General features: G+C 37.4%; 2 protein-coding genes and 1 long non-coding RNA gene across 3 annotated transcripts; all 3 read right to left on the reverse strand.

Annotated features, from left to right (window-relative positions):
* Positions 1-2,481: 2,481 nt before the first annotated feature.
* On the reverse strand, positions 2,482-3,724 carry LOC120255267. The gene is made up of 3 exons (XR_005534943.1): positions 3,264-3,724; positions 3,008-3,174; positions 2,482-2,920 (listed from the first exon to the last, which is right to left on the reverse strand). It is a non-coding gene; the product is annotated as an uncharacterized LOC120255267 (long non-coding RNA).
* Positions 3,725-5,352: 1,628 nt separating this feature from the next.
* LOC120255265 (putative disease resistance protein RGA4) lies at positions 5,353-9,005 on the reverse strand. The gene is made up of 3 exons (XM_039263125.1): positions 8,950-9,005; positions 5,987-7,622; positions 5,353-5,591 (listed from the first exon to the last, which is right to left on the reverse strand). Exons 1-3 carry the CDS (start codon positions 9,003-9,005, stop codon positions 5,556-5,558), a joined length of 1,728 nt encoding a protein of 575 aa, XP_039119059.1. The 3' UTR covers positions 5,353-5,555.
* A 5,328-nt stretch (positions 9,006-14,333) lies between these two features.
* Positions 14,334-15,174, reverse strand: LOC120255266 (putative disease resistance protein RGA3). The gene is made up of 2 exons (XM_039263126.1): positions 14,793-15,174; positions 14,334-14,686 (listed from the first exon to the last, which is right to left on the reverse strand). The coding sequence occupies exons 1-2, from the start codon at positions 15,172-15,174 to the stop codon at positions 14,334-14,336; spliced, it is 735 nt and encodes a 244-aa protein (XP_039119060.1).
* Positions 15,175-22,681: the final 7,507 nt, after the last annotated feature.

Consider the following 22,681-nt stretch of genomic DNA (forward strand, 5'->3'; position numbering starts at 1 on the left):
ACGGCTATAATCCATGGAACTAGTAAGAATATTAATAGTTGTTATCTCTTTACTTTTAATTCTAAGATCTTTTACTTTAGCAAGACTAATATTAAGTTTTATCTCTGCATTATTAATTGCAAAATTGTTTAACCTACTTTAAAATATTATGGCCTTAATAGAATTATATAATTATCTTAGAGATATTTATCTTCTTAAATATGTTCAATATATCTTAGAAATAGATTTCTATGCCAGTATAAACTTAGAATACCAATTGAATTTATTATATCAAATTCTTAAAGAAATTAGAGATAAACATGAAAATTATGGTCTGTACACTAGTACTGAACCATTAAATTACAACTTAGAATGATCCTAGGCTCCCCACCTAAAGTAATTCATTGACTCTAGGTCGGTAGATCTCAATAAAATTAATTCTATTTGGTGATTATTATATATTTCTATGTCTCTTTCTATATCTATTATTTCTTCTAATGTAGGATTGTTATTTTTATTTTTATTTAAGTATTTGCTTAAAAAGGATTTTCCTATACTACTATTCTCGGTAGTTATATTTCTTGAGGTACTGGCTGTGTTACTACCTAGGGTATGACCTTGTCCTTTAAAAGCTGTTATTTTATTCATTTTCTTCCAAATAATATACTATTATTTTTTTTTTTCTTAATTTGGGTTGGTTTATCATCTATTTTTAAGTTATTAATCTGCATAATCAAAGATTCTATTTTAGATGTGGTTTCTTTATTATTTTTTTCTTCATCTATTATTTTTAGCCTATGGTCTATTTGTTCTAATTTGTCTAGTAATTGTATCAATAAGCTAATTATGGTATTATTTTGTTTTATTATTTCTTGTTCTGCTATTCCAGAGGCTACATATGAACTTAAACCTTTGCTACCACTGGGTTGATATATCTTAGTTTCTTCAAGAGCTTTTAGATAAGATTCTTTACCAAAATTACCCATTATGTAGTACTCAAGTGTTTTAATTCTTTTAATAATTTTTCTATACTTTTATATTGTTCTTCTATTTGATTATATTCATGGTGTATAATTCCTAAAATATGATTAATATTTAAAATTTCTAATTTATGGAATAACTCTATAACTTTATTGTTCTGATTTTTAATGTAATCAATATTTATTAATAAATCTTGGATTTTTGGGATTAATTTTTTATTCATATTTTCTATTTTTTGTTCTATTATATCTAAATTTTTTCCTTGAGAAATTATCATATCTATCAAGCTATTTTGACAAGGATTATTACTATGTATTTCATGGGGAAAATTATTTGGAAAATAACATTTTAATTGGAAATCTTCTTTATTTATTATCTTTTTTGTTGTAAAAGGAATAGCCAAATCTAGATACTTTATTTCCATTTAACTAAAACAGACATTAATACTGTTATATTCAGAGATCAAGTTGTCTTTCATAGTGGCTAGAGTTTCAAATCTAATCCTATGTTCTTCTGGAAGATATAGCTTTCTTTTTATCCATCTAATATGCTTAGTGATATTGCCTTTCCTATCTGTAGTATTTTTAATAATGGGAATAGTTTCTTCTGCCTCTTTTAAATATCTATATTTGATTTCTAAATAGTCTTCGACGCTTAACAGCCATACTGCAAATTGATATCTTATTTGGTTTTCAATTTTTATATTATTCCTAGTTAAATATTTTCTAACCATTTTTAAATAAGGCTCTATGTATCTATTAGGATTCCTATCTTCAATTTCCAAAAGAAATAACATTATTCTTGGAGATTATTTATATTGTAGTATTGTTCTAGAAGTTTATTTTTAGCATAATTTATTCTTTGTTGGCTATCTGAAAAATCTCTTGGTTTTATTATATATTAAAAAAAACTTATTCATCCTTTTTTCCAAAAAGATAATAATAATAATAATAATAATAATAATAATAATAATAATAATTAAAATTTCAACTAATTAAGTAATAATTCTGTTCATTTTGATAACATTCAAAATATAAAATATATTCTTTACAATTAATTGCAGAGAATTTAATAAGCACATTTATTCTTATTAAAAAATCTTCAATTTTTCATATTATTTTTCTAAAATAAATATATGAAGGTATGAAAATAGTTAGGAAAAATAATTGGTCATGGTTTTGTTTGGGAGCATAAACAATTATTTTAACAAAATTATTATTTTTATTATTTAAGATTTTGTCAAATTATTTTTCATGACTAACCCAATGCAAAAACCATAAGAGATACCGAATATATATAAATGTGCCAAGAATGTGGGTAAAAACAAAGTTAAGTTAATCCATCTATACACGTGTTGTTATTTTGCATGGGTAAAATTTTAGCATGCCTCCTCAGCTGAAATAACATCTATCAAATGGATGGTCACAAGTATAGTACAATCAACAATACACAACCACTGTAATTGATTTGGTAAACTGAAGAGCAATAAAAAATCATGTTTCAATTTAACGTTGACCAACTAGTGCAAAAGGTAGTAAGCTAGAGAGAAATCAAAACATGTTTAATTTTCAACATTCGAAAACTAGTGCAAAAGATGATACAACACATAACATGTGATAATGTCTTAATTTCATCTGCATGGAACGAACTTCTGCTTGATTCTGATAATACATAGTTGCCAGCAATTCCAAATTCTTGATAAAAAAGTTGAAGCAGGAAAAACAAGTGGTGATTGATTGGTATCCCCAAAAACAACAACAAAGGGTTTGAAAGTATTTCAGGAATCCCTTAGTTCTTCAAGATGTCAAGTTTTGAAAATCCCTGGGGCGACACAAACTTGCAGTTGAGAATTGACTGCACATTCCAACAATCTCTGAGTAAGAAACTCTAAATTCTTGCACAAAGAGAAGTGAGAATCAGGTGTGCGTCATCTTCTCTAAAAATGAACTTTGGTTGGTGCCTGCACAAAACAATATAATTAGTTGAGATCTTCAATGTTGTAATTCTCCAACATTTTGCAGAACATGTTCGCTGCTGGAACAATTACCTCATGCATATTCTTGGAGGCGGCCATGGCAGTGCTTGTTTGGAATCCAAAAGTAATAGAGAAGTTGCAAGACAAGGCGAAGACGGTGAATGGAAAAAGTTCAATGTTGACCAAGGAGGATCCGAATAAGATGTGCTTTACAGCATCAAGGACACTGAGTTAAAGGGCTACAAGATCACCACAAAAAAAAAGTTAGCATCAATGTGACAGCAATATTGAGGTATCTAAAATATTGATACTTGCACAGAGTTCATACCTGATAAATTTATGAACAGAGATTTGGATTTCAGATGACATGATTTCAAGTAAATTTCATTTGGTGTAGGGCGAAAGGAGGAATGCAGTTGCCAGTTGCTACAGTTGAATTTACTCTTGCAAATGTTATGCATCATCAACTTTGGTTAGGAAATGCCAGATGGATTGAGTGTAGAGGATTTGAAAGGATTAAAACACTTACCTCAGTTCCCATGACTAGAGTACTAAAACAATTCCACCCACAGGGTTATACTTGGTGATAAAAGGATTGGAATGCTTAAGGGAAGTTCTATCATTGAGAACCATCATGTGCACACAACACTAGAGTTTCTGTACATTGATCGCAAAGATACATCTTTCCCGCATCAAGTAGTTACAAAAATTTCAAAACAAAGGTTTATTTACAGTAAATTCCATGGATTAAACTCACATGACCTTCGGGTCTATTGATACACGGGTCGTCGATAGAGCTCTCACCGAGTGGTGAGAGTTCGATTCTACCGAGCGACATTTCCGAAGTTGTGAATAATGGTTGTATACAGGGTGGTTCCAGGGCCTACGTGAGCGCCTCGTCCCCCACTTGTTCCACCGAGGCTGTGCGACGTCCCCTGTGATCTCTAGTGGGTTCGCCCCGCTCCTCTTCCAAAAAAAAAAACACAGACAAAATTAGATTTTCATGAGCTACTGATTAAGAACATCTTGCCTTATCCGATTGTGATTTCACAAGGTTTCATTGGGCAATTGATTCATCTTCTTAAAAATAAAGAACATATTCACAGATAGAGGACTCCATGCACCAAATTGCTAATTGAACCATTACTTGGAATTGGATACTTTTCAATTTCATTCTGATTTCACCTTCATGTTGGGAGCTCATTCTTGAACCCAAAAAATAAGAAAATAATTATGGCTACCAACACTAATGTAAGCATATATACTCCCAGTGCATTCTATTCTAGTCTCTAATTTGGTTAATATTCAAAAGAAAATAGTACATAATTATGATAAAAAAAGGGAAGTTTGTCTTCAAGTTTGAATACATCAATTGGAATAATTAAAAAAATAGAAAAAAGATTGTAAAATAATCATTTTATTTTATTTTTTATGTATCCTATTCTTTTACATCAGATGAAGTACGGAAAAATATCTCTGCCATTTCTTCCTCCATTCTCTGAATTCAAATGTTCCAGAGAGGGCACTTAGCATAATGATAAGAATACTGATCTCATTAACATGTTGCTTCTATATATTGGCAAACAAATGATAAACATAAGGCTGATATTTCATGTTTGAAATGAAGTGAGAAAATAGATTAGATCTTTGTTTAATTCTTTATTTATCATTTTATATATGATAAAATACATTTTCAACCAACAGAAAAGAATATGGGTAAAAAGTGGTACCTTGGTATTAGGCTTGTTGAAGTAGAAATATATGAAACATGCAATAGAACAAATGAAAAATGCTGATAAAGGAAAGGATTTGTGACCGTGCTTTTCAAAAGTTGTTCTCCCATTACTGAACATGAGATAGCATTCAAAGATTGTCATTTTTTTTGAGAGTAGGAAGAAGCAGTTGGAGGCCTTCTGAGAAAGACTTCAGCCCTGGACAATCTTCAATTAACAGAGTTTCAAGGTAAGTGAGGCCTTCGTCGAGAAAAACCTTGGGCTTGCACAAAGAGATCGTACCCAAGAGATTTAAGAGCAGTTGTTTAGATTTCCAATGAGATGATTTCAAGTTTGCTGAAAGATTTGTAGAGAAATGCAGTCTGTAGTTGCCACAATTTAGTTTGCTCTTACAAATCTTGTGCATCACTTATGTGGATTGAGAGCAGAGGATTTGAAAAGGATTTGAACACTTGCCTCAGTCCCATGATTTTTAAATATGAACACTATTTCTACCTACAGAAGTATACTGATCAGAGTGCTTGAACAATCAGATTGATTGAGAGAAGTTCTATGAATGGGAACCACATCAAGCGGTAGACACCACAATAATTTATGTACATTTATGGCAGAGATGAATCTATCCTGCATCAAATAGTTACAAATAATTAAAAAAATATTTAACAAAATTAGATTTTTATGAGCTACTAGTTAAGAAACAACTTGCCTATTCCCATTGAGATTTTGGGTGCTTTCATTGGACTATTGGTTCATCTCCAAGAAATAATATACATATCATAAATATTCACAAATCGGGTACCAAGAATTAAACTTAATAATTGAACTGGTATTTGGAAATGATATGCTTCCTTTTCATTCTAAGTTAAGACTCCTTGTGTTTTTTGTCTTCATGTTGGTGGGATATACCAAAACTCTTCCTCATTCTTGAAAAAGAAAAAAAAAGACAAAAACCATTAAGAATACAAGACATGGAAAAGGAAATAGTAAAACTAGTGGTCTGCCAAAAACAAAATATATTTAAGATTATGATAAGAAAAAGCACTAAGTCAACATAGTATAGGAAAATATTTTCGCTATTTTTCAAAAGAAAATTAGAGAGGAGTTTCACAAATTCAGATCCTAATTAAAAAGATAATTCTATTGACAAGAAATGCCGAACATAATTAATCTTCATATTTTAGGTTTGAAATGAGTTAATAAATTAGATAATATTGTTCTCTTTCTGTATCTCAAGAGAAAGGATAAAATATATTTTCAACAAACCCAAAAAAAGAGAGAATTAAAAACAAAAAATAAAAAAAAAGGGAGAAATTGGCACCTGGCTATCAAGTTGGTTGAAAAGGAAATTTATGAAACAGGCAATAGCACAAATCAAAATCGCTGATAGAAAGAACCGATTTGTGGTGATGCACTTCAAAGCTTGTTTGGCACCGGTGCTAATCTCATGAGGAACTTGAATTGTCTCTTCTGGCTTTGATTCTTCTCCTATTTGTTTATATGAGATGGAAGAGAGAAGGTTGTAATAGTCTCCTCCAGGCTTGCATAACCTCTCTAGCTCCGGGCATCTTTTAATTGTTAGTGCTTTCAGAGTAGGAAGAAGTTGTTGCAGGCCTTCTGGGAATGACTTCAGCATCGGACAATCTATAATATGTAGATACTTAAAGGAAGTGAGGGCTTGCATCCCATCAGAAAGAGACACCAGCTTAGGACAATGAAACAATTCTAATCTGGATAGTGAAGTAAGGTGTCCCATTTTTGGCCCCAAAGACTCCATGCCTCGACAATTGACAATACTCAAATCCTGGAGTGATGTGGGACAAGTGGGTAATTCTCTCAGGGCATCACTGCCAGAAACACGAAGGCTCTTCAGAAACGGTGGACCAGAGTCACCCTGCGATGATACACCAGTAAAATACCTACAAGAACTAATTGTCAGATCATTGAGGAACTTCAAACTTTGTATCTCGTCAGGCCAGGACACCAGCTTTTCAAGCGACCCCACCTCCAGTTGTATTAGAGATGGAAGGTTCTGGAAAACCAATGTCAATGATAGCTGATTGCAATTGTCAATATCTAAGTTCTTAAGTGATGACTTCATGGTTCTTGTCTCCTCTTCATCTTCCAGTAACGAAACCAACTCGTCAGGACAAGACTTTATAGTTAAACTCTGAAGAGATTCCAAATGCTTGAAGAATCTTCTTTCTTTGGACAATAGAGAGATTTGTGTCTCACAGAATGATTGATCTATATATAAGTCTCGGAGAGTTGGAATGGATGGCATGGTTGTCAACTTGGGGCATGTAGTAATCTCCATTCGAGTGAGGCACGGAAACAAGGACAGATTTGCTTCTTTACCCTCCTCCAGACACCACCCCTCTAGGTTCTTCATTCCATATAAAATCAACTCCTTCAATGCAGGGAATGATTGCAGCGCATTGCCTCTGCTGTTGTTAAGAATGTGTTTGATGCCATCCATGCCACTGATACTCAGATACGCAAGAATGGGTAATATCTCAAGTGGAGGGAGTTGCTTACATTCTCTGCATTCAGATAGTTCGATATGATGTAGATATTGGAATTGTTGCATTTCTTCCATCCACATTGGAAATTGTTTGCCTGGATAACATCTAACTGCAAGCTTTTTTACTCCACTGGGAGGTTTCAAGGCTTCCAACAACTCCTCCCCATTTTCCATCAAACAATATTCATCTTTTCCCAAACCAAATTTCATCCAACATAATATTAATGTCTGAATAAGTCGTTTGTTACCCATATCAGCTTTTATAGCATCATCAGCATTCTTCACCCACTCGAGGTTATCCAAAACAAGTTCACCAAAGGGATTCAATGACCTTAATTGTCCTATGTTGTTCTCTGCATCATCTCCCACAGTATATCGTGTTAATGTTTTCAAGTTCTGTAATTGACTCAAACCAGCAGGTAATGACTTGACACTAGAGGATCAAAAATAAGGTGTCTAAGATTGTTCATGTATGTTATGCTCTTGGGAAGCTCAAAAAGTTTATAACAACCATCGAGTTTCAATGTCTGCAGATTAACCAACATACAAATGGTTTCTGTTAGTTCCACCGGTGTGGTTTGTGAGTTTTAGGGAACACTCAATCACTCATAGAAATCTCACACAAACCAACAAAGAAAGTGCAAACAAACAAACACGAGGAGACACACAGCGTTGGTAGCTAGGTTCGGCGTCCACTCGCCTACGTGCGGGGGCCAAGCCCGGGAGATAAACAATCCACTAAAAGAGGTAAAAATAGATGAGTACAAACACTTGTCACTCACACTCTCAACAATAAAGATCACTACCTCTCTAGATTATCACGGTTGCTCACACACTCTCCTCCAGAGTCACTCAAGAGTCACACCCTACAATCTACGAGCAAGGTAGCTTATATGAGACGCCTCAGCGTCCCAAATATAGCACATACCTCTTTTAGAATCTCCGTGCTACTAATTTAAAAAAACCTGCAAAAATTAGTGCATTGCAACTCCTGTTGTAACATAAGTTGCAACATAGTCCCTGACTAGCGACTTGAGCGAGTTCGGATTTACGTTGCGGACGACCTCAAGACCCATCAACCTCCCGGTCATACTTAGTCCGAGTTGATGCGACCAAATCTCCCGATCCCGATTGCGGCAACTAGCCTACCTCCTCGGTTCCTTATCACGCGAGTCCCTCGCAAAGGGGCGCACGTCCTTGTCGTCTTCACGAAACTTGCCAAACTTAGTCTTCAATTTTTCCTAAATTTGGTCTTCAAAGATTCTCCAAACTTGATCTTCAATTCACCCCAAGTTTGGTCCTCAAATCTTCCGTTAATAGACTTCAATGATTCTTCAAATCATATCTCCTTCATTCATACCATGAATAGATATTTCTTTAATTAAGCTCCACCATATTTAGTCTTCAATCATATCTCTCTAAATATGGTCTTGATATGATCTTATCTTCATGTTTCCAAGAATAATTCCACCAAGATCTTTAAAATAGCTTCACCATGATCTTCAAGATATTTGGCTTGCACTCCAAGTCTTCTTGCCATGTCACCATGCTTGCCACGTCATCAATATTGCCTTGTCACCATGGTTGCCACGTCATCTGCCTTGGTGTCAAATAATGTCAATTTAAATAGTGCGGTTGCACTAACAATCTCCCCCTTTGGCATAATTTGACACAACTGCTTCTGCACCCAGACTGACTCTTGTTACAACATTCTGTTACAACGACCGACCGGACACGAGACTAAAGCGGCATGTACTAACTTCCAACTTCCAGTTATAACATCAACTGGAGAACCATAACTGACACCAGATTTCATCTAGTTGCTTACAAAATACTTGAGAAAATATTACAAACTGCAACTAGTGAGATAAAATACGATTAACCAAAATAAACTGACAAACATAACAATGTTCAACACAATAAAACCAAATGTTCAAATGTCCAGGAAAATAAAAAAATAACTAGTCAGTCTGGTGCTAGCACACTTCTCTCCCCCTTTGTGACATAATTGATGCCGAAGTCTTTATGATTTGTTGCAAGTCTTGTTACACCTTCTCCGACAGCTCCCCCTTTCTTCAGGCCTCGTGGTCTTCATCTCCCCCTGAATCGTGGCCATCATCTTCTTTCTTCTTCTTCTTCTCAAGAATTTCCAGGCGAGATAGAATCTTCTGCTTTTGTTTGGCAATGATGAACAATTCTGCAGATAATGCTCGTTGCCTCCTCTCCGCATCTTCTAGTTGCTCTTTTAGCATCTTTTCATATTCTTCTTCAACCAATAGATTAGCTTCTTCTTCATCTTCAGGCATTGGTGGTGGAGACACCCTTCCTACAGGTAAATCAATTTTCTTACCTGGGCTGAACAGCTTCTGAGAAATTTTCAGCTTCTTCACTGCTGTGACTGTTTCTCCCTTCCTAAGATGTATTCCATGTTGTAACAAATACTGCGACAGCAGTGCTGGATATCCAAGTGATGTTGAAGAGTTAGAACAGTCAGCTTCTTTAACAATATTCTGGAAGATCAGTCTTCCTAGATTGAACTTCTTCCCAGTTTTCTCCTTCTTCCCTTGCGTGGGGTAGATGCCTTTTTCTCCCACTTTCTTCTTGCTCTTCTTCATTGGCCTTGGACCAGGTGATTATTCTTCAACTTCAACTTTATGATCTGAGAATGATTTTCTTGTATGCTTTTTCACTATCTTCTTCTTCTGGCTCCAGAGTGTTGGTGCAATCTTCCTCTTCTTCAAAATTTGTTGGACTCTTGCTTGCAAAGGAATATTGTTTGAACTATTCTCAGGTGTTGCATCTGGTGTTACAACTGCTGTTGCAACATAGTCTAAATTTTTCTCTGGTTTCTCTAGTCTTCTTTAATTCTTTTAATAGCTTTTCTGACAATCTCCTCAAGATCCTCTTTACTACTTGAACACCTACTTTCAAATGTCTCCTCAGACTCTTGTTTTTCTTTTTCAACCATTGGACTCTTCCCTTTGCTATCTTCTTTCTCTTAAGTCTTCATTTTCTTTTCTTCTTCAATATCCTTAGAAACTTGCTTCTGCTTGCGTTGATGTGCTTAAGTTTCTATTTCAGTTGCAACTGTTGATTCATCCTTCTTGCTAGCTTCTGGGTTGATCTTGAAAGATCCTTCTCTCTAAACTTCCATCTTCTTCTTCTTCTCTCCTTTCTTGAAGATCCCTAGAAACATATTAGAGATCCATGCATATGGAATACCTTGGATGATCTCTTCACTGAATTTGATTCTCCGGTCTTTCTTTCTTCTTTGAACAACTCCGATAGATGTTTGGAAAGTCATACCATGGGATCTCTTTACTCTTCTTCAAAGGTGTTGGAGCTTCTTCTCACAAAGGTGTTGGACTACGCATGAACCAATAGGCATGGATAAAAAACTTTTGATGCTTCAACAGGAGAAGAGCTTTTTACAGCATCCATGATCTGTGATGATTTGTCAGGATTTCCTTACTTCTTTAGAACTCTTTGAGCTACCTTTTTCACATTCGTCTTTGTTTCCCTTCTCTTCTTCGAGATTTTGGGATTTGAAAAGAAAATTTCCCTTTTTCATTGTAACCACACTGATGCTTCTTCATATGATTCTATAACTGCCAAAAAGGAAACTTGCCTTTTTTTTATTTTTTTCAATATTTCCTTTTCCTTTTTTTTATTTCCTTTTTTATCTCTACCCTCATCATAGAGATCATGATTTTTTCACCCATAAGGGTGTCTTACCTGTTAACTTTTGGCGTCCTCGGTCAATGAGCCTTTGGTTGTAACCTGGTGGTGAAAAATTCATCATCACTTTTGTCATCTTCTGATATGAATTGGAGACTTCAACATCTTCTCTTGGCTTTTTGTCCTTTTGTATCCATAATTTCTTGATTACAATAGTCTTTCCTCTGACTTTTCTTTTAATGACTGCTTGCTCATGTCCAACTATTCTTCCACTTTTCAACTCTTCTTTCAATTTGTTGCACTTGGGTCTTATGTGGCCAGTCTCTCCACAATGAAAGCATGTAGGCACTTTACTTTTCGGTTCTTCCCTTACTTTGACTTGCTTTTCTTTAATAATTTGTTAGGCAGTTGACTTGACAAACACAACTCCTGAACCTTCTGTCTTGACACTTGAGCTTTCTCCAATATACCCAATACCATGTCGGGCTTTACTAGTTCTTCCAACTGATAGAATCTCATCAAGCTTGGCAGTACCCTTGTTCATGGAGTCCAAGGTCTTCTCAGCATTGCACAGCTTTTCTTTACATATACTCAACTCTTCCTCCAAGCGTTGGTTTTTGCAACATCATATCATTAAATCTGTTCATTATGAGTTTATAGCTTGTGAGAAGATCATTTTCTGTTACCTCATTGTACTCACTTTGTCGGTTTCGAGTGGATGTTGTAGTGATGTTGCAACATATTACGCAGCAGGCGTGGATCCATTCATCACGAGTGGGAAAGGGACGTATGATGGTTGCTCGAGACTTCCTTCATCGTCTTCTTGATTGCTACCATCGAGTCATCACTCCATCTAGCATTCGAGTGATTTTTCCTTTCTTTCTAAGAGTATTAGCACAATCGGCTTGATAGTGCCCAAAGCCTCCACATTCTCTACACTTGATCTTCATGAGACGATCTTCAATTTCTTCCTTTTTGTGATGATCTTCGACTTTTTCCTTTTCTTTATGTAGACCATCTTTTCTTTGAAATTTCTTGCCTTGTGTCTTGTATTTTCTGACCATCTCACGTAGCTTTCTTGTCAGGAGAACAACATCATTGTCATCTTCATCTTCATTGTCTGCTTGCTGTGGTTCTTTTTGCTTAGTTGTTTCAACTTTTAAGGCTATATCTTCTACTCTTTTTTCAGGATTGAGGTTCATCTCATATGCTTGCAGAGACCCCATCAGCTCGTCTAGTTTCATAGTTGAGATGTCTCTTGCTTCTTCTATTCTTTGAGATTTTTTTGCATCAAATCTTCTTGGGAGAGATCTAAGTGTCTTCGGGACTAGCTTCTTATCCCGAATACTCCTTGCCGAGATTTGGTAGGCCTGATTTGCTATGTCCATCAATTTTGCAATGAACATGGCTATCGTCTCTTCTTCTTTCATCCTGAGATTCTCGAACATAGTTGTTAGAATTTGGAGTTTAGATTCTCTTACCAAGTTGGTCCCTTCATGAATGGTTTGAAGAATCTCCCAAGCTTTCTTGGCACTCTCGCATGTTGCAATATACTTGAACTGGTTCTCATCAACACCTCCAAAGATTGCATTGAGATCTTTTCCATTAGCATTAGCTTTGCGCATGTCTTCGACACTCCAACAGCTTTTCTTCTTCATGATCACGTTCTCGTCTTCATCAACTAGAGTGGGAGGAGACCATCCTTCTTCTATAGCAATCCAGGCACTCTCATCTATGGATTTGATAAACGCCTTCATGCGTGCCTTCCAATATGGATAGTTGGATCCATTTAGCAACGGTGGTCGTGTGACGGAAGCTCCTTCTTTTCCGGCCATCAATAGAACTCGTTAGGACCTCGCCGACTTTGAAACCAAAGTAAAAACGATGACCAAGGCTCTGATACCACTTGTTAGTTCCACCGGTGTGGTTTGTGAGTTTTAGGGAACACTCAATCACTCATAGAAATCTCACACAAACCAACAAAGAAAGTGCAAACAAACAAACACAAGGAGACACACAACGTTGGTAACCCAGTTCGGCGTCCACTCGCCTACGTCTGGGGGGCCAAGCCCGGAGATAAACAATTCACTAAAAAAGGTAAAAATAGATGAGTACAAACACTTGTCACTCACACTCTCAACAATAAAGATCACTACCCTCTCTAGATTGTCACGGTGCTCACACACTCTCCTCCAAGAGTCACTCAAGAGTCACACCTACAATCTACGAGCAAGGTAGCTTATATAGGCAGCCTCAACGTCCCAAATATAGCACATACCTCTTTTTAGAATCTCCCGTGGCTACTAATTTAAAAACACCCCTAAAATTAGGCATTATTGCAACTCCTGTTGTAACATAAGTTGCAACATATTACGACTTGCGACTTGAGTGAGTTACAGTTACGTTGCGGACGACCTCAAGACCCATCAACCTCCCGGTCATGCTTGAGTCCGGGGTTGATGCGGCCAAATCTCCCGATCCCGATTGCCGAGCAACTAGCCTACCTCCTCGGTTCCTTATCACGCGGTCCCTCGCAAGGCGCGCGTCCTTGTGCGTCTTCACGAAACTTGCCAAACTTAGTCTTCAATTTTCCTAAATTTGGTCTTCAAAGATTCTCCAAACTTGATCTTCAATTCACCCAAGTTTGGTCCTCAAATCTTGCCGTTAATAGACTTCAATGATTCTTCAAATCATATCTCCTTCATTCATACCATGAATAGATATTTCTTTAATTAAGCTCCACCATATTTAGTCTTCAATCATATCTCTCTAAATATGGTTTTGATATGATCTTGTCTTCATGTTTCCAAGAATAATTCCACCAAGATCTTTAAAATAGCTTCACCATGATCTTCAAGATATTTGGCTTGCACTCCAAGTCTTCTTGCCATGTCACCATGCTTGCCACGTCATCAATATTGCCTTGTCACCATGGTTGCCACGTCATCTGCCTTGGTGTCAAATAATGTCAATTTAAATAGTGCGGTTGCACTAACAGTTTCTGGTAGTTTCCTTATATGAGTACGAGAAAGATCGAGGTATCTTAGATGGTGCAAATGCTCTATTGATGCAGGCAACTCTTCAATGCGTGTACTTCTCAAGTCGAGCACTTTCGACAAACTTGACCTTGACTGACACATTTTGAGTCCCGGCGACAATATAACCTGCAGTATGGATGGTGGAGCAATTAGCTCTGATTATAATTTTTTTATCAATCAATAAATTCAAATGGCGTGGCCTTGTTGAGATTTGGAGCTGCCTTTGTTGTTCACGATGTGAAAGCATTCATTCTCCATAACAAAGTCGCATGACTCATGGATGAGATCATGCATCGTACACACTCTACCCTTTTCACTTGAATAAGAATAATACTTTATTGGTAAAAGAGATCGGCTTCTCAACTCCGTGAAAATCTTTCTTTGTAAAAGAGATCGCCTTATCAACTCCACGAAAATCTCTACGCCCTTTAACTTCCATATCGTTTCCCTTTTTGAGATGCAATAAACCCATGAGCCATCCATAGCTGAATCAGCTCCACTTCCTCAATTTCATGATCCTTTGGGTATATGGCACAAAAGGCAAAACATTTTTTTAAATGAGTAGGCAAATCAACATAGCTTAGCCACAGCTCTGGCATGATTTCATTTTTCGTATGTTGTAACTTCCATGTTTCAATATTTTGCAACACGGCCTGCCATTCACCTTCTTCGCTCATGTCATGCATGATACACCCCATTACTTCTATAGCAAGTGGTAATCCTTGACATTTCTCAACAATCTTTTTACCAATCTTCACTAATTTCGCTGATTTCGGTGCACCTACAGCAAATGTTTTTTCTTCAAATAAATCCCAAAAGCTTTCTTCTGATAAACGTTTGAGAATATAAGGTTTCCGTGCCCATCACTCGAGAGCATGTTTCATTGCGTGTGGTCACAAGGATTCTGCTTCTTTCTCCTCCATCGAGCAACATGTTTCTAAGAGCATCCCACTTTCGGAAATCTTCATTCCATACATCTTCTAATACCAACAAATATCTCTTCTGCTCCAATTCTTTTCTCAGCCTCTGTTGAAGCACTTCAATGTCTGTATCATCACACTTTTTCCCAGAAGCTGTACGTATGATCTTTCCAGCAAGCTTTGGCACATCAAAATCATCAGAAACACATACCCATAAATGCAGTTGGAAATGCTTCTGGACTTCTTCATCTCTATAGACCAACTGGGCAAGTGTCGTCTTGCCCAGACCACCCATGCCGACTGTGGAAACCACAGCCACTTTCTCATCAAAACTATCACGGATCAACATCTGTACTAACTTTTCTTTATCTTCATCTCTATCAATAATACCTCATGATTCATGCACATATTAGTAGGTTTTGAGGGCTCATTCCCCAAAGGTTTCTTTGTTGTTTTTCAACAACCACGAGTTTGAACTTGTCCATCTCCTTAATGAGCCCATTTATTCTCTTATTGACATTTCGAGCTTCTTCCCGGTGAAGTTTAAACTAGAGTGGGTTATGATCAAGAGAAAAGAGTTCCACGCACCTTGCTTCTTGGGCGACGAGCTACGCCTTGGGGCTGGATGACTAGTTCACGCGTCCGGGCCTCGTCAAGAATGTCTTGACGTCATAGAGCGCATCTTTGAGCCGCACAAGCCAGCACTTTTGGCGACCTTGTTTGTCAACTGCCTCGCCTCTGCATCTTGATAAAGGCTGCTTTGGATAAGCGGTGAGGAGGGGCTGGAGCTTTTAAAAGTGCGCTCATCAACTCCACTCAAATGGGTTCCAGATATTGAATGGCGTGAGACGTGGATAACTCCTTGATCATCCCCAAGGCGTTGGAGAAAACTCCGGCCATTGTGTCCGGCGAACGAGAGGAGATTTGAGTCACAGCTGAGATCGTACGGTAAGTACTGTGGAGACACAGTAGTGCTTCCTTCCTTAATTTCCTCTGTTCTTTGTGATATTCCTTGGAAGGTATTGACAATTGACTTGGGTAGCACTGGTTTCTTGGAAATAGTCTTCCCTGACAAAGTTATAAAAGGGCTCTCACATCTCTGACAATTCCCCGGAGAAAGGAAGAGTAGAGCCTGAGGGCCCTCTCTCTTAGTTCTGATTCTCCTTCCACTGTCCTTGTGTTCTCTCTACAGGGAGTTTTTCATATTCTCATTACCCTTCTTTAGTGTTTCTTTATGAATACAACTAAAGTGATATGTTGGAATTGTAGGGGGATATCAACTGGGGATACGTCTACCCATGTTTTTCGTCTCATCCGTACCCACAAACCCTTGGTGGTCTGTCTCGTTGAAACCAGAGCCAACTCTGACCGCGTTGATCGCTTCTGTCAGAAAGTTCCCAAGCTTTGGGATTGCGCGGCTGTCCTTTCCGACGGTTTTTCCGGTGGCATCATCGTGCTTTGGCATAAGTCTATCAGGCTGGTTACCCCGATCGCCATTTCTAAACGTGCTCTTCATATCGTCATTTCTCACAACTCTTTTAATAATATCATTATTTCCGTCGTTTATAACTCGGTTTTTTTTCGAAAACAATGTTTTCTCTGGCATGAGCTCTCTAAAATCTCTCATCTTCATATTCCCTGGCTGGTCGTGGGAGACTTTAATTCTATTCTCTACAAGACCAAGCATAAGGGAGGTTCCTTCGCTTATTATGAGCGTAAAGCCAGATTCTTCCTTGATTTTGTTGAGAATAGTAATTTGATGGATTTAAACTTCTCTGGACCTCACTTCACTTGGTGCAACAATCAGTTAGGTTTGGCCCAGAGATGGGCCAGGCTTGATCGATGTCTCGTGAATTTAGATTGGCTTAATATGTTTAAGTTAAACAATTTACAACACCTCTCTCGTTCTTTCTCCGATCACTCCCCTCTTCTGTTTTCTTCTTCCATTTCTCCGCAGCATCGTAAAAGAATTTTTTGTTTTGATAATAGTTGGTTTAGCTTTTTGGGTTGTCACTCTGCTGTTCTTGACGCCTGGAACTGCTTGCCTCATGGAAATCCCATGAATGCTTTCTCGCATTTGTTATCTCGTACCTGTTCAAACATCAGGATTTGGTGTTGCTCTGGTGTTAAAAATGTTGACAGGGCAAACATCGAGTTGGAAGCCGATATCAGTAATATTGAAAGATCCGACTACACTGCTGCTTCCCACTCTCTCCTCTTAGATAAATACGCTAAGCTTGCTGCCCTTCAGCGCCAGAGTAGTATTAAGTGGGCCCAGCGTGCCCGGATTTCGTAAATCAAGGACGGTGATAAAAATACAAGTTTTTTCCATGCCTCTACTCGTATCCGCGCTCATTCTAATTTTATCTCTCAAGTCTTGGATGCGAATGGAAATTCATGTAGAGATCAGCCGAGTATTGAGAAAGCCTTCCTCTCTTTTTACAAGAACCTTTGGTCAGTCTCCCCCAGTAGTTCCGCTAATTCCATTGCTGCTCTTCCATTGGACCTCCCCCGGTTGTCTGATTCGGATGCAGCAATCTTAACCCGTGAGGTTACAAGAGATGAAGTTTATCTAACTCTCCTTGACCTCCCTCCAGGTAAGTCTCCTGGTCCTGACGGCTTTAACGTCGAGTTCTATCAGAGTTTTTGGCATATTATTGGCGACCAATTCTTTTCTGTTGTTCAGTATTTTTTCAAAAATTCTATTTTGCCTAACTCTTGGGGGAAAACCTTTGTTACCCTTATTCTGAAAAAAGATAAACCCAAGATGGTTACCGATTTTGTCCGATTTTGCTTTGCAACGTCAATTTTAAAATTATTTCCAAAATTCTCGACAACCGTCTTAAGCTTGTTCTCCCAAGTTTAATTGGTAGAGAGCAAGTTGGATTTGTTTCTAATCGTTGCTCCTTTGACAATATCATTGCTGTGCAAGAAATAGTCCATACTTTAGAGAATGATTCCAAATGTCCCCCGAGGATGTTAATCAAATATGATATCGAAAAAGCGTACGACACCCTTGACTGGAGTGCAATTCTTGCTGTTCTCTCCCGCATGAATTTTCCTCCAACTTGGATTGCTTGGATTTCGGCCTGTCTTCAATCTTGCTCCTTCTCTCTGCTTATTAACGGGAACCCAACTCTTTGGTTTCCTTTGAATAGCGGTGTTCGTCAAGGAGACCCCCTGTCTTCTTATCTCTTTATTTTAGTTTCTCAACTTCTCACTTCCATCCTCAACTCTTGCCTCTCCAGGAATTTGATCCCTGGTTTCAATCCTAGGTCGAGTCACAATTTTAATCACCTCATGTATGCAGATGATCTCAGTATCATTACTCTTGCTTCCCGCAAGGCAGCCCGAAATATAAATCTCTGTTTCTCTTTCTATTCCAGTATCACGGGTCAGTAGCCAAATATGTCTAAATCCCAAATTTTCTTTCCCTCTTGGTGTAACAAGCATATCTATACCCGTGTCTGTTCTATCATGCATCTTAACCCCGCCACCTTCCCTTTCAAATACCTTGGTGTGTTAATCTCACCTAAAAGAATTGCTGCTTCAAATTTTAAACCTATAGTGGACCAAATTCGTAACACTTGTAGCCGCTAGAGTAACTTTCATCTTTCTCTTGCGGGCAAAGCTGTTTTAATTAATTCCACTCTTCTCAACATCCCCACTTATATTCTCTCTGTGTATTCCATCCCCGATCTTGTTCTTACCGAGATTAACAAAGTGGTTAGGAAATTCTTCTAGTGTAGGAACAGCAATGGAAAGGGCATCCATAATGTGAATTGGTTTACATTGATTGAAGGTAAGTCTGAGGGGGGCATTGGAATTAGAAATCTCTTTCTTGCCAAACATTCTTTGATGGCCAAACATGTTTTCAAATATTTAAACAATGATACTGTCATCTGGGTGGATATTCTGAGGCTTAAATATGGCTGTATTAACTTTTGGAATAATTCTGTCCCGGCTAATTGCTCTTGGTTTTTCCGAAGTCTTTATAATTCAACAACTCATATTAAGCCTTTTTGTAGTATAAATTCTCTAAATCCTGAAACCATCTCTTTCCTTTGGGATCCTTGGTGTTTCGACATTCCTATTGCATATAAACCTACTTTCATCAATATGAATGAAGATTTGAATCATACTTCCATCACTGACCTTCTTCACGCAAATTGTTGGAATGATACTTGTTTGATGCATTACTTTGGCCCCAATTTTAATAACCTTGATGCTTGCTTTAGTACCATTGACATCGATTCTAGCAATCATTGGGTTTGGAGCCCCAAATCACAAAACTCCAAAATTTCAGCAGCAGTTTATTGCCAGCTTAGTTCTAATTCCTCCAACTCCATTAGCTGGCCTGGGTGGAGTTCTCTCTGGAATATCCATGTTGCACCTCATGTAAAATACTTTTTATGGATCCTTTTCCACGGCCGTTTATCCACATCCAATTACCTCCATTCGATCAACTTGGGCCCCAACAATTCATGTATTTTATGTGGCCTTGCTGTTGAAACTGATGAGCATTTATTTACCAACTGCACTAAGACTCAATGGATCTGGCTTCATTTGAGCAGTATGATTAACATGACAATCCGGTTTCCTGGTGGTTTTGTATTTGGCAACTGGCTCACTGATGGGTATTTCCCCAAGAACATTATTTCTATTATTGCTGCGACCACCTGGTTCTTGTGGAAAGCCCGATGTGATGCAATCTTTCATAATGTTCCCCCTAACCTTCCTATCGTTGTGAGCAGAGCCATCGCCCATGTGCAGGAACATCTCAATGGCTACAAAGATCTCTTTGGTCGAAGACTCATCCTCAACAACTTCTCAAGCACTGATGGACTCCTCTTATTCTCTCACACTAGCTTTAACCAGGAGACTCAGGTTTGTTCTATTGGCTTCTTTTTGTCTAATACTAATGGCACTATCCTTTATGCAGGCTGTCTCTCCCAACCCTTGGACTCTTCTTCCTCTGACGACCTGTTTGCTCTCGAAGTCGCTTTGCAAGTTGCTCTGGATACTCAACATCGTGTGCAGCATATCTTTCTGGATAACCACACGGCTTACTTTCGTATCTTGTTCCCAGATTCCACTACTTCATGGAGATACAACCGTCAATTGTCCAAGCTCCATACCCTCCTGAATCTGCACGAATTGGCCCGCATCCACAATATTCCTGGTTCCTGGACTTCTCCAGCTAGAAAGCTCGCTCTTCTAGGTTACAATTTCTCAAATCTTAACCTCGTCCTCATCGGTCGAGAGTTGCCTCACTGGCTCATGAAATCTTTTATCAATTCAGGATTTACTTTTTAATTTGTTCTCTAGCTGCCTCTCTGTGTTAGCTTTTCTCTCTGTTCTTGTTTTCTTCTCAGTTTTTCCTTTTCTGTTTGTAGTTTCTCGTCACTTACTTGAATAAATAGCCTCCTTGAGGTTCTTTTTTTTTTAAAAAAAGACAAAGTTATAAATCAAGTTGGCATTTTAAAAACAAATATGGTGGAACAGTTGATGTGAACTCACACAGGCAGATCATATTTAACCCATGAGAAATGCTATTTCTTCCTAAACATTGGTCCAAAATTTTGGGCTGACTGACGTGGATGCCTATGTGGTATCCACATCAGCATACTTTCTCTCTCTTATGTTAAAGAGAAAAAAAACGAGAAAATATTTTTATTTTCCCCAAATCATCTTCTTCCTCACCGTCTCCCTCTCCGAAACGAAGCCCTTCCTCGCCACTTGATTGACGCCGCTGGCACACCATTGTCGACGTTGCTACCTTCGCACACCATTGACGCCGCCGGCATTCCATTCTTTCCCAAATCATCTTCTTTCTCGCCATCTCCCTCTTCGAAACGAAGCCCTTCCCTCGCCATCTCGATTGATGCCGCCGGCACACCACTGTCGACGTCGCTACCGTCACCACCGTGAAGGCTTTCCTCATCTTCTCGGCTACTGCCACCGGCACACCATCGCCGTCACGAAGCTCTTCCTCGCCATCTCGCCTGACGCCACTTACACACCACTTCCGACGTCGTCACCGTCGCGAAGCTCTAAATTTCGCGGTGTGAGCTGGTATACATACATTTATATCTTTGTTTTTTGTTTGTTCCTATGTTGATCCTAAATAAATAATTTTCAAAAATGTTTCTTAGCTTGCATAGATGGAATGTTGTTGTGTTTTTCTCTTATGGTTGATGTTCATGTCACTCTTTATTCTTCAATTTCAGTATTTGATTTTTGTTATTGCATCATGCTTTAGATCTATCTTTTTCATTTTTTTTTTGTTTTTGATCAGATGAGGAGAGTCTATATATGCTCTTTTTTTTAATAAACAGTAACTTTAATTCCTGAGGTTTAGGAGGTTAATATTATATGAAACATACTTCTATTGTGTAAATTGGGGCTTATGCTCTTTTATTTGCTTAGTAGTGTGAATTGTAATCAGAAGAGGAGAGTCTATATATGGTCTTTTGAAGAATAATCATGTCTGAAGTTTGACAAATCGCATGTATGGCATGCTGGGTCTTGATTATTATTTTGTTTCTTATGTTTTATTTGATTTGTAGTTGCTGAATTACTCTTATGCAATAATTGTAGAATATCTTCCATACTTGTGAAAGATGCCCTTCAAAAACCTAGAAGAAGAATATTCTTTCCGAAAATAACGTTTCTCTATGTTACTTATCATATCATTTGAACCCAAACATTTTAGTTCTTATTATTGTTAGCTAATGGTGCATGTTTCACCCTAATTCTTTTCATCATTTTAATTTCATTTTGTTAAGCATTTTAGCATTGATTATGAGATTCCTTTGGAACTTCAACTGATGTAGAACCTATAATTTTTTTCCTTTTATTTTTTGTAGTTTATTCTTATCCTTATCTATTACAAAGATAAATTTTCAAATCTAATTTGTGAGTATAGGTTTTCAATTATAATTTTTTGTTTGATTTGAAACATGTAATGATAATTTCAATGATAATTTATGTTGTTTGTTATAAATTTAAGTATCTTTCATTTTTTTACCACATGTAGTTTACATTATATTTATTTTTAGTCGTTACTGGTTTATTATAGATCCAAATCAAGAACATTATGGTAGAGTTTGAATTTCACTCCTCTGAACAAATGAAAAATGGGAAAGAAGTTGGATCTTCTAACATAGAAATAACGGACAAAGAGAAAGAGAAGATGGTAGAGTTTGAGAGGCCACTACTTGAAAAGGTTATTCCCAAGGCAGGAATGGTTTATAATTTTGAAGAAGAAGTTTATAGTCTCTATGTTGATTATGTTCGACAAGAAGGTTTTGGTATTGCAAAAAAAAAAGTACAAAAGTCGGAGATGATGGAAAATTAAAGTATTATGCACTTTCATGTGTAAGAGGTGGTAAAAGAATATCTACTACAAAAAGTGTTTTCAACCCAAGGTTATCTACTAAAACAAATTGCGAAGCCAAAATAAATATTATTGTTGGTAACAATGGGTGTTTTACCATATCAAGTGTTAATTTGGAGCATAATCATGCACTTAGTTCGCACAAGGCTCATTTCCAAAGGTGTAATAAAAAAATTGATGCATATGTCATAAAAAGGCTTGAATTAAATGACCAAGCAGGTATAGGCTTGAGTAAAAACTTTCATTCCTTGGCCGTTGAAAATGGTGGATATGAAAATTTAACCTACATTGAAAAAGATTGTCGGAATTATATTGCAAAAGCAAGGCAATTCAGGCTTGGAGTGGGAGATGCGGAGGCACTTGGCAATTATTTCTCACACATGTAACAGAGAAATTCTAATTTTTTTTATTTGGTTGATATGGATGAAGAAGGTCGGTTACGAAATGTATTTTGGGC

This window comes from Dioscorea cayenensis, unplaced genomic scaffold (genome assembly GCF_009730915.1).
Source record: "Dioscorea cayenensis subsp. rotundata cultivar TDr96_F1 unplaced genomic scaffold, TDr96_F1_v2_PseudoChromosome.rev07_lg8_w22 25.fasta BLBR01000913.1, whole genome shotgun sequence".
In the NCBI taxonomy this organism is placed as follows: Eukaryota; Viridiplantae; Streptophyta; class Magnoliopsida; order Dioscoreales; family Dioscoreaceae; genus Dioscorea; species Dioscorea cayenensis.

What these genes read in the sequence shown, in the direction of transcription:
- LOC120255266 (XM_039263126.1), bottom strand. Translation starts at nt 15,174, where the DNA reads ATGTTGATCCGTGATAGTTTTGATGAGAAAGTGGCTGTGGTTTCCACA. An exon ending in CAGAATCCTTGTGACCACAC is followed by an intron (nt 14,687 to 14,792) that starts GCAATGAAACAT and finishes CATTTGCTGTAG; the next exon opens with GTGCACCGAAATCAGCGAAA.
- LOC120255265 (XM_039263125.1), bottom strand. Translation starts at nt 9,005, where the DNA reads ATGAAATCTGGTGTCAGTTATGGTTCTCCAGTTGATGTTATAACTGGA. An exon ending in GTTATAACTGGAAGTTGGAA is followed by an intron (nt 7,623 to 8,949) that starts GTTAGTACATGC and finishes TTGATCCTCTAG; the next exon opens with TGTCAAGTCATTACCTGCTG. An exon ending in TCAACCAACTTGATAGCCAG is followed by an intron (nt 5,592 to 5,986) that starts GTGCCAATTTCT and finishes TTCTTTTTCAAG; the next exon opens with AATGAGGAAGAGTTTTGGTA.